The 12,583-nt window shown below is 46.8% G+C and overlaps 1 protein-coding gene across 1 annotated transcript in view; it reads right to left on the reverse strand.

Moving 5' to 3' along the window:
• Positions 1-6,402: 6,402 nt before the first annotated feature.
• Positions 6,403-12,583, reverse strand: part of LOC143806921 (uncharacterized) — a 192,541-nt gene continuing 186,360 nt past the window's right edge. Inside the window, exon 43 of the mRNA XM_077287965.1 lies at positions 6,403-6,608. Coding sequence (XP_077144080.1) covers positions 6,477-6,608 — 132 coding nt within the window. The 3' untranslated portion in view covers positions 6,403-6,476. The remainder of the gene's footprint in view (positions 6,609-12,583) is intronic.

The raw sequence follows: 12,583 nt of genomic DNA on the forward strand, positions 1-12,583 counted from the left end.
ACGACGCATTCGTCGCACGACGAGTGCGACGTGTGGCAATCCGTCACAATGCGTCGCTTCATGTTAATCAATGGCGAAAAAACGCATCCTGCAAACACTTTTGCAGGATGCGTTTTTTCGGCAAAACGACGCATTGTGATGGAATGCAGTTAACGCTAGTGTGAAAGTAGCCTTAGAGAAATTAGCTTCTTTCTCCTCCTGGACTGATCATTCCTTCTCAATATTCCCAATTTATGAGTAAAATCTGTCTTTAGTGAACAAATGAATGCAGATTCTCCCATTATGGAGATGGGAGATGACCGGTGATGCTCAAAGCTCTGCGGAGGACTGTAACTGTGGTTTCAGGGGAACCGGCAGCGTCGGCCTCTAGTTCCTCCATCTCCATAGAATAATAAAAGCACCAACTGCCATCTCCTATCTCAGTAACAGGAAAATCTGTCTTCACTGAATACAGAACCTGCTCAGGGACTGAGAAAGATCAGACCAGGAGGAGAAAGAAGCAGACTTCTCTGGTAAGATACATTACAAGTGTTTCTTATTTCCATGCGTACTATTGAGAGATATGAAACGAAAATGACGGGTACTTTTTAAAGGTTTAACAAAACTTTCCTTCCACCGTGTGCTTAGTTCCAAAATTCTAAGAATTCATTTTCCAAAAAGGATTAGAAAACAAATTAAAAAAAAATGGAAATAAAGCAGATGGCACGAGAAAAACTGTGAAATATTGATGGATGTAATAATGGAGACTGATGTATGAATATCGCTTTATATTTATAAGAAATGACTGATATAGATGAAGAAAATCTAATTGTCAATTCTAAATTGACTAAAGGCAGAATTTATAAGAATAGAAACATTCGTACAACCCTGCGGCTCCAGGAATGCTGGTCCTGTACTGAGGAGTCACGTACATAATTCATGTGATTGCTGCTGCCGCCCTGCGAGGTGTCATACATGTAAGGATCGCCGCCGTGGTCCGTGCTCGGCAGCAATGCCAGCGATGACACCGTAGGAGCGGCAGCAGGGACGGAGAGTGTGGGGTCACACAGGTCATTATTGCTCTTTCAGATGTCTATTTCTATCTTTACGGGGAATTTGTAGCTGTGTATATAGGCGAGCCCGGACGTGCAGGAACATCACATTTCAGAACGGATTATACTATGGAGTTTATGGAAAAATAGTGGCATTACTGCAGTTTTTCCATGCAATAAATTGCAGCTATTTTTTTCAGAATCCTATCCACATGTATTGTACCAAAGTATGTGCTGCAAATCACCCACATCTGGACTTAAAGGGGCTGTCCAATCATCTTCAGCAGCACACCACTTTCTCACTTCTCAGCATGCTGTAAAACCAGCACTCCTGATCAAATGATCATTCGGACCAGCAGCTTCGGCCTGAACTGTGCGACATCAGAAGAGAGCCAGGATCAGGAGCTAACAATGTGCTCCAGCTTCAGAGCAGCGCTTACAAGCTCTTTAGTAAAGAGCTTGATAGCACTGCACATGTTCGGCCACCGCTGCTAGAGAGAAGTAGTGTCCGGTAACCACAGCAAAAAACTGTAAACAAAAAATTGTATCGGAAGAACGGTCCACGATTTTAATAAAAAGGACATATAAAAGTTGCTTGTCTTTACAACCATTTTCCAATGATACCCATCTTTTCAGATGTGAATAAGTCTAAGAAAACACAATTTCCTCCCACTATAAAAATATAATGTGAAAATGATCAGCACAGAACCCTGAACCTAGATTAGATTTAGATTAAAAAAATGCTAATTTAACGAGATAATCAAGAAGAACCTCATTCCCCGATGATATGATGCGCACACAACATTACAAAGCAGAGCTAAATTGCTGCAAGGCCACTTTGTTACAGGCTGAAGTAGAACAGCCGTCCAAGGCTTTGTGGTGAAGTGAATCCTCACGTCCCACCCTCATGTCAGTCCCGGATCATGAAGCGAGGTAATAAATGAATACTCGGTAATGTCGTCTCTGAGGTCTGTTTTATAGCCCTGTCCTTTCTGGAGGAGGAGCCGATACTTAGAGTCTTCAGTAGATGACAAAGAGAACCTGTCAGCAGCATTTTACTAAGTGAAGTACAACCATGGCCACACTGGCGCTGCCATACTGGGTAATATGATCCCTCAGGTGCAGAAGTCCGTTTTGTAGATTTTTTTCAGATTTGTCTGATGTGTCTCCTCTTTATTGAAAATTTTGTGATGGCGCCGTCCCAGCCGCAGAAAGATCGCTTGAAAGTCTTCAGGAAAGTCTTCACAGCAGCGGGGATGGAACAAAGCGGAAGACCCTACTCACAGTCCTGACCTGATACAGAAGACATGAATACAAGGAAACTTCAACACAGATTAAAGAAAGTCCACAAAACAGATTTCTTCACCTGAGGGATCATTTTAAATCGGTATGACAGCGCCAATATGGCCGTGTGTACTTTACTTAGTAAAATGCTGCTGACCAGTTCCCTTTAAATCGTTTTTTCCCAGGAATGAAGCCGTGTATGGCCATCTCAGTGATTCTTATGGACAAAGAAGAGACTAGCCGCACACGTGCCACCAACACAATAGATTTCAATCGCCTCATTCTAGTGATTGACGGGGGGTCTTAGTGATCAATTATTTATCAATAATTCATTCTTATGGGAGGGCTGAATACGAGTCAGGAGCAGCGCTCGGCTATCTCCGGTGTCCCATTAAAGAGGACTGAAGCCGCAGTACACACAGAGTATATCTTCCACACTAGAGAATATCCCTTTAATTATGTGAGATATTTTTACATATTATTAAAATAAAGACAATCTGACTTTTAACCCAATTGAATTCGATATTAATTCAGGCTGGTACAAAGCTGAAACCTCAAAATGAAAGAGAAACAGAACGTCTGCAAGTCCAAGAAACGTGCCGCAGTAATCGGCCTCGTTCACATGACAGTATATTCGGTCTGAGTGCTGTCCGTGAAAAAAGAACAGCACTTGGACCAATGTTTTTTAATGGAGCAGTGCAGATGAGCGATTTTTGTCACCTGTCGAATAGGTTTGAAATATATAATATATAATATAGCCGCAGGCGCTTGTGCAGACTGATCTCTTGAAAGTCTTCAGGAAAATGGCGCTTGAGGCTACGAATGTGTAGATTGCTCAATTCCACCGATACCATTTTACTGAATCCCACCATTAATCTGTGCAAGCGCCACATGCAGCTATAACAAATGGTGGGCTTCTGTACTCTGTGTTCTGTGGCTTCAGTCCTGGGACACTGGAGATAGCCAAACACTCCTCCTGACTCGTATTCAGCCCTCCCATAACAATGCAAATCCACCAATGTATCTTTTTTACTTTTTTGGTACTATAATGGTGGGGTTCATTCTATACTTTTATATTAATGCCTTGATTCCTCTTAGTAATACAATTCCTCCTAGTTGCGACATCTCTGCTTCCAGTCGTAGAATATGAACTTTTATTGGCAACTTCCTGGGGCCATAAATCTGTCCCACTCGTTTGATCCTGCAATCAGCAGGACAGTTATCGGAGCGCTCGTGGAGCCATGAATCTATGTCCATCACATGACCAGGGCAGAATTCTACCTACTGGAAGACAAAAGGTTAATATTCAATAGAAACTGAGCTGTAGTACCGGCAGTGGCCACTAAGCAGTGTGGTGTCCCGCTCCATGGACTGTGAACAGCCGATTCCTGAATGTGACGGGTGTCAGACCACCACCGATCTGATATTAATGATCTATCCAAAAGACAGGTCATAAGTATCCTGATAATGGAAGACCCCTTTACATGACTGCAAGAAGAGATCTTCAAAGCTTTGGTAAGTACCATTTTAACTAATAAAGGTCTGATCACTGGGACCAATCACTAGCACAGAGGTCATAAGCATGGTTTTTTTTAGTATAAGTGAATCGGTCACCAGGATTTTGGTGCCTCATTTGTAAACAGTATGAAGTAGGGTCAGAGACCCTGATTACAGCAATGTATCACTTACTATGTTATGTCAATAAAATCACTGATTTTATCAACAGGAAATTATCACTAGAGGACTAATAAACCTGCTGCTGTGTAGATTAACCACACCCTCATCATAGATTGGCAGCTTTCGGCCTATGCACAGATAGCTGCCAATCAGTGGTGTGGGTGGGATTATACAGAGCTCAGCATTCAGAGAACTGCTAGATTTGTAGCAGATAAAACAGTACATTGCTGGAATCAGGGTCTCTGCCCCACATCATGGTGCTCTCAGATGGGGTAGCAAAAACGTGGTGACAGATTACAGCTGGTTCGGCATACGTCCTGCCACTCCAGTGTCCATGGGGCTGACAGACAGGTAAGTGCTGTACAGAGAGGCAGGGCAGATCGGCAATCACACCTCCATCAGGAGCTCTGGTCACTACAAGCCTGCAGCGAGGAGGAAGGATGGGTGCAGGGCGCTCCTATTCTAGTGATTGATGGGAGCGTTAGGGTTGGCACGTGCGGTGATTGGGAGCACACCATTTTGTGCTCTGAATGAATCTATATGTCTGCAATGCCCAAATGCAAATTGGATCCTGATAAGTGACAACATGGGGAAAAGCCTGAAGGGTCCCCTACAATATACCTGTATATAAAGCAGTAAACGTGAATGATAGTCATGCTGGTCCAGGTACCGGGACCCAAAATTAGCATCCTGTAATGCATCGCACAGCAACATGTAGCGGCCTACAGCCCAAAATGAGCCAATAAATTAACATTAAATAAATAGAGGTATTTGATAAGGTGTGACTGTACACAACATTTATACATACAAATAAACATAAAAAGACAGTGTAGCATAAATAATACATCATCTGTAATCCCAGTAGCATACATAGGACATCCAGCACACATACAGGTCCTTCTCAAAAAATTAGCATATAGTGTTAAATTTCATTATTTACCATAATGTAATGATTACAATTAAACTTTCATATATTATAGATTCATTATCCACCAACTGAAATTTGTCAGGTCTTTTATTGTTTTAATACTGATGATTTTGGCCTACAACTCCTGATAACCCAAAAAACCTGTCTCAATAAATTAGCATATCAAGAAAAGGTTCTCTAAACGACCTATTACCCTAATCTTCTGAATCAACTAATTAACTCTAAACACATGCAAAAGATACCTGAGGCTTTTAAAAACTCCCTGCCTGGTTCATTACTCAAAACCCCCATCATGGGTAAGACTAGCGACCTGACAGATGTCAAGAAGGCCATCATTGACACCCTCAAGCAAGAGGGTAAGACCCAGAAAGAAATTTCTCAACAAATAGGCTGTTCCCAGAGTGCTGTATCAAGGCACCTCAATGGTAAGTCTGTTGGAAGGAAACAATGTGGCAGAAAACGCTGTACAACGAGAAGAGGTGACCGGACCCGGAGGAAGATTGTGGAGAAGGACCGATTCCAGACCTTGGGGAACCTGAGGAAGCAGTGGACTGAGTCTGGTGTGGAAACATCCAGAGCCACCATGCACAGGCGTGTGCAGGAAATGGGCTACAGGTGCCGCATTCCCCAGGTAAAGCCACTTTTGAACCATAAACAGCGGCAGAAGCGCCTGACCTGGGCTACAGAGAAGCAGCACTGGACTGTTGCTAAGTGGTCCCAAGTACTTTTTTCTGATGAAAGCAAATTTTGCATATCATTCGGAAATCAAGGTGCCAGAGTCTGGAGGAAGACTGGGGAGAAGGAAATGCCAAAATGCCTGAAGTCCAGTGTCAAGTACCCACAGTCAGTGGTGTGGGGTGCCATGTCAGCTGCTGGTGTTGGTCCACTGTGTTTCATCAAGGGCAGGGTCAATGCAGCTAGCTATCAGGAGATTTTGGAGCACTTCATGCTTCCTGGCACCTGCTCACAGTGCCAAAACCACTGGTAAATGGTTTACTGACCATGGTATTACTGTGCTCAATTGGCCTGCCAACTCTCCTGACCTGAACCCCATAGAGAATCTGTGGGATATTGTGAAGAGAAAGTTGAGAGACGCAAGACCCAACACTCTGGATGAGCTTAAGGCCGCTATTGAAGCATCCTGGGCCTCCATAACATCTCAGCAGTGTCACAGGCTGATTGCCTCCATGCCACGCCGCATTGAAGCAGTCATTTCTGCCAAAGGATTCCCGACCAAGTATTGAGTGCATAACTGAACATTATTATTTGATGGTTTTTTTGTTTGTTATTAAAAAACACTTTTATTTGATTGGACGGGTGAAATATGCTAATTTATTGAGACAGGTTTTTTGGGTTATCAGGAGTTGTATGCCAAAATCATCAGTATTAAAACAATAAAAGACCTGACAAATTTCAGTTGGTGGATAATGAATCTATAATATATGAAAGTTTAATTGTAATCATTACATTATGGTAAATAATGAAATTTAACACTATATGCTAATTTTTTGAGAAGGACCTGTACTGTACATGATGAGGTATGAAGCCAGTAGCTGTCAGATGGCATCATCAACCTCCATGAAAATGTCACTAAAGAAATATTCAGACACCGGAGCGGCCTCTTCCTCAGCAGCCAAGTCATGAGATTTGGCCGGACTGTGTAGATCTGTATCTTGATTGTCAGGAATCTGGAACATGAATGAAGACACAAGATTCAGTCTGGAGACCAATGTAAAATCTAAGGGACAATATAGTAAATCAGCAACAAATTCCTCCCCGCCAGCTACCCTGCGGCATTTATCTTCTGCTGTGGCAAAATGGTCTTTGATGCAACTAATACCTTTGCAAACCTATGCTCCTTTTCTGATTTAAAGGGGTTGTACGGGACTATAACATTGATGGTCTATCATGAGCATAGGTCATCAATGAATGCAATCAACCTGGCACCTCTGCAGATCAGCTGTTCCCAGTGTTGGCCGGCACTGCTCAGTTATGGAGCTGCACAGCTCTGTGGCAGGAATAGTGGACGCGGCCGAGTACTGCACATCCACCACCCAGTGATTTGAATAGGGTGCGATCCTATGACTATCCTGTGACTATCCTGTAAATCGAAATCAGAGCTTTAAAACAGGACTGTGGTTATCAGCCAAACCAGAGACCCCCCATGTGTAGAACCCTGCTTCAGGGGTTCTGGCTGGCTTTATCAGATGCTGTGGCCACTGCCTCTCAGAAGATACAGTATCTCCAGATAAATCCGGGATTTCAAAATGTCTGCTGTTAAATTGATATATCTTTTGGTAACAATAGTCTATAAAGTTCACGTGTCAGATAGAAAATGTATATAAATCTTATAAATTTTTAGAGAACTTTCAGGACGCCATGCCACAATAAAACGTTAAAATAGTGGGACAAGTACAGCAGGGCGATGGTACATGACAAAATGATGAAAGATGCAGGTCCCACATCTACAGTGGGTACAGAAAGTATTCAGACCCCTTTACATTTTTCACTGTTTCATTGCAGCCATTTGGTAAATTCAAAAAAGTTCATTTTTTTTTCTCATTAATGTAAACTCTGCACCCCATCTTGACTGAAAAAAACAGAAATGTAGTTATTTTTGCAAATGTAGTAAAAAAAGGAGATCTTTGTGTACTCACTCTAAAATCTCTTTCGCTTAGCCTCTAATTGGGGGACACAGGACCATGGGTGTTATGCTGCTGTCCACTAGGAGGAGACACTATGCATAATCTGAAAAAGATTAACCGTGGCTCCTCCTCTGCAGTATACACCCCTGGACGGTGTCAGCCTTCTCCAGTTTTGTGCAAAAGCATTAGGAGGAACGTAACATGCATAACATAACCATGCCTACAAGAAGGCAACTTATGTACGAGCTCAAGAAAACAATATGAGAACTCAACAGTAACAACGGCCCGGAAAGGGCAACAGGGTGGGAGCTGTGTCCCCCAACTAGAGTCTAAGAGAAAGATTTTATGGTGAGTACACAAAAATCTCCTTTACTACACAGGACCATGGGACGTCCCAAAGCAGTCCCTGGGTGGGAAGCAATGGACGAATATTGTGTAGACAGGCCCCTACACTTGGGGCACCGCCGCCTGCAGAACACATCTACCCAGGCTCGCGTCTGCTGAGGACTGGGTATGAACTCTGTAGTGTTTAGTAAACGTGTGTAGGCTAGTCCAGGTGACCGCCTTACACACTTCTTGTGCCGAAGCCTGGTGCCGAATGGCCCAGGATGCCCTTACCGCCCGTGTGGAGTGTGCAGTAATACCAGCTGGAAGAGGAGAATTTTTAAGGCGGTAGGCCTCTTGTATGGTGGATCTGATCCACCTGGCAAGAGTAGCTTTGGAAGCTAGCAGACCCTTGCGGCCGCCTTCCAGAAAAAGGAAAAGAGAATCAGACCTCCGGAAGGTCACAGTCCTAGACACATATATACGCAATGCCCTGACAAGGTCAAGTGTATGCAGAGCCTTCTCCACTCTATGAACCGGGACCGGACAAAGGGATGGCAGAGAAATTTCCTCATTGAGGTGGAAGTTGGACACAACCTTCGGAAGGAAGGATGGGACTGTACGAAGGACTACCTTCTCCTGGTGAAAAACCAGAAAGGGCCATCTGCAGGAGAGTGCTGTCAGTTCAGACACCCTGCGTAGCGAGGCGATTGCCACCAGGAAAACCACCTTCTGGAATAGAAGGCGGAGTGGGACCTCCTTAAGGGGTTCGAAGGGTGGTTCCTGCAATGCTGTCAGGACCAGGTTGAGGTCCCACGTTTCTAGTGGTCGTCTGTAGGGGGGAACCAATCGGGGAACCCCCTGAAGGAATGCCCTTACTTGTGGCTTGGTAGCAATGCGCCTTTGAAAAAGCACTGAGAGGGCTGACACCTGGCTCTTAAGCGAGCCCAGGGACAGCATGGCCTCCAGACCCGATTGGAGAAAACCAAGTAGTTTGGGGAGGGAATAAGGGAATGGGGTCTGGCCACGAGATTCGCACCAGGAAAAGAAAGCTTTCCAGGTACGGTAAAAGATCTTGGCAAAGGCTGGCTTCCGTGCCCTGATCATGGTACTAATAACGTCCGGCGAGAGCCCTGCCTGGGTTAGAACCCAGGTTTCAAGGGCCACGCCGTCAAATTGAGGGCCCCTGAGTTCTGGTGGTAGAACGGGCCTTGTGATAGAAGATCCGGGCGGTCGGGGAGGCGTCTGCTGTAAGTTGTACGATGTCGGCATACCATGCGATTAGGATGGTTGGAACTCCCTCTTGCTTGATCTTCCTCACCACTCTGGATATCAGGGGGAGAGGTGGAAAAATGTACAGAAGCTGGAACAGGGTCCAGTCCTGAACCAGAGCGTCTGCTCCGAGCGACCGCGGATCGTGTGTTCTGGCCATGAAATTGGAGACCTTGGCATTGAAGTGGGATGCCATTAGGTCCACATCTGGGGTCCCCCAGCGATGGCAGATCTGGCGAAAAATTTTGGGATGGAGAGACCACTCTAACGAGTCTATTCTTTGTCGGCTGAGGAAGTCTGCTTTCCAGCTGTCCACACCCGGAATGTGGACTGCCGAGAGAACCGACCCTGTGTCCTCCGCCCAGTGGAGGATGTGTGACACTTCTCGCATCGCCTGGGTGCTGCGGGTCCCCCCCTTGGTGATTCACATATTCCACAGCCGTGGCATTGTCCGACTGTATTCTGATGTGAGAGGCTGCCAGTAAGTGATAGAAGGCCCTCAATGCCAGGAGGATGGCACGAATTTCCAGGATGTTGATGGGCATGGTCACTTCAACTGGGGACCACTAGCCCTGTGGTGTAGGTGCACTGCACCCCAACCAGTCAGGCTCTTATCGGTGGTCAAAACCTTCCATTGACCTGTGAGAAAGGATTTCCCCTTTGCTAGCGAGGTTGGCTTGAGCCACCAGTGCAGGGACCTCCTGGTTGACGACGTTAGCTGGAACTCCCTGTCGAGAGAAAAGGGATTCCTGTCCCAGGACTTGAGAATGGCTAGTTGGAGAGGTCTGAGGTGAAACTGGGCAAATGGGACCGCTTCTATTGCTGCCTCATCCTGCCGAGGACTCATGACAAACAGGAGAGATCGAGGGGGTTTGCGGAGGAGGGTGCGAACTCCTAGGCAGAGAGCCAGTGCCTTGTCCTTGGGAATGAGCACTAGACCCCTGGAGGGGATGAATAGCATTCCCAGGAAGGTCAGAGACTGACTCGGGGCTGGTGATGACTTTTGTAGGTTGACAAACCAGCCCATGCGACTGAGAGTATCGGTTGTGATTGAGACGCTGAGCTCGCAGTCCTTGAAGGTGGGAGCCTTGATGGGTAGATCTTCCAGGTATGGAACGACTACTATGCCTCTGGAGTGCAGGACGTCCATGGTGGCTGCCATGACTTTGGTAAACACTCTGGGAACCGTGGAGAGTCCGAACGGGAGAGCCACGAACTGGTAGTGGTCCTGGTCGAATGCGAACCTGAGATATTCTCCCTTCTCCATGGACGCAATGATGGACTGAAGGGACTCCATGCGGAAGTGACGGACCCGTACACATTTGTTGAGCCGTTTTAGGTCCAGTATGGGCTATACGCTGCCTCCTTTCTTGGGAACTACGAATAGATTGGAGTAGAACCCTCGGAAGCGCTCGGCCGTGGGGACCGGTACTATGACTTCTGCTTGAAAAAGCGAGGAGACCGCTTGGTGGAAGGCACGAGCCTTGGCTGGTGGTTTTGGGGGGACAGAGAAAGAATCGGTCCGGTGGGTTGGAGGTGAAGTCTATATTGTATCCAGAAGACACTAGTTCCCTGACCCACCTGTCTTCTGTAATAGGCAGCCAGACTTGATGAAAGAGCAAAAGTCAGCCGACTACGGGAGTGGTGTCTTCCGGAGTCCGTGAGTCATGATGAGGAGAAAGTCTGAGATTTTCCTCATCTAGGCTTAGACTGGCCTGCTTTTGACTGCCAGGTCTTGTCCGACCTTTGCGTCGATCGTGAGTTGTCCCTGCATGGGGAACGGTTACGATTTTGTGCTGGACGCGAGATGGACCAGCCCGAAGAGTTCCGAAAGGATCGGAATCGAGTTTGGTTACGCTTCTTGTAAGTGCGTTTAGGTTTCAGTTGGGGAAGAGAGGTACTCTTACCCCCGGTGGCGTTGGATATCATCGTGTCCAACTATTTACTGAAAAGTCGCCCACTGAGATAGGGGAGGTGCGTGAGGGACTTCTTTGAGGCTGCGTCCGCTTTCCATTCCTGCAGCCAGAGGATACGCCGAATTGTGATGGCGTTTGATGCTATCCCCGCTACACCCCTTGCTGAATCCAGAGCTGTATGAAGCATGTTATATGCTACAACTGCTATTTGAACAGCTTGGTCCGACAGCTCAGTAGCGGATGCTTGGAGGCCAGCTTGTACATTTTTGGCCCATGCCAGAATGGCCTTGGCAGTCCAAACTGAAGCGAGTGCGGGAGTCAGGGATGCCCCTGCAGCCTCGAAAATTGAACGAGCCATGCGTTCTAACTGCCGGTCTGCTGCGTCCCTGTGGGTTGAGCTATCTGGCAGTGAAAGGAGGGTCTATGCTGCTAGCCTAGAGACTGGGGGGTCCACTTCGGGTGGATCTGTCCATTCCTTGGTGTCCTTCTGTGGGAAGGAGTACCTCGCCTCCAGATATTTGCGATTAGCAAATTTTTTCTCAGGTTGTGAGCTGCTTTTTAAGGATCACCTTAAACTCTGGGTGGTTAGAGAAAATCTTAGGCGGCTTCAGAGGTCCTTCAAAGGAAATCTTGTGTTCTGGGGCCTCTGGTGGCGGATCAGAAATGTCCAGCACCCGATGGATGGAAGAGATTATGTCCTCAACTAGCGCTGTATTGCTAGGGGGATTGGGATCAGGGACCCCTCCGTTTACTTGTCTGAGTCACAGATGCCTTCCGAATCCTGTGTATCACTGAGACGTCCCCTGCTGGGCGAGCTGGGTCGGAGGCCTTCTCTGGTCGGGGATAGCGGAGATCTGCATTGTCTGCCCCTGGAAGGGGATGGTCTAGATGACCTGGAACTATGGTGCCTCTCCCTGGAAGGGGATGACCGTGTGCTATGGGATGACGCAGATGGACTTGACCTATAGGTCCGCTTGCGTCCTGACCTAGACGTGGAGGTGCCAGGGTCGTTCTGTTCCTGAGTCAAGCTCTCCCTTTGCTGGGTAACGGTCATAGCCGAGGCATGACTCTGCAGAGCCTGAAGCAATGTGGAGGTTAGGTTATCTATAGACTGCGTCATAGATTGCGACATCTGAGTGACCCATTCCGGCGTGGCATTAGACACCGAAGCATTGGCAGGGGCTTCTTGGGGCTCTGACACAGTAGTCTGGATGCAGTCCTGGCAGTGCGGGTACGTGCTGCCACTGGGGAGAGCGGTCCTGCAGGCTGTGCAGAATGCATAATAGCAGTCCTGCCTGGTTCTCTTGGACCTTGAGCCCGGCATAGTGCACAGATGGCAGAAGGGCTGGCTATGCAGAGGACCTACAGGGGTAGCTATGCAGAGGAACCTATAGGGGAGCCTTATAGGGAATTGTCAGGACTCTGAACATTTTTTTATTACCTTTAATTATTACAGGGGATAACTCAGGAGACTCTGTGTGGAACAAGACAACTACAGGACACAGT

Source organism: Ranitomeya variabilis, chromosome 1, assembly GCF_051348905.1.
Source record: "Ranitomeya variabilis isolate aRanVar5 chromosome 1, aRanVar5.hap1, whole genome shotgun sequence".
Lineage (NCBI taxonomy): Eukaryota > Metazoa > Chordata > Amphibia > Anura > Dendrobatidae > Ranitomeya > Ranitomeya variabilis.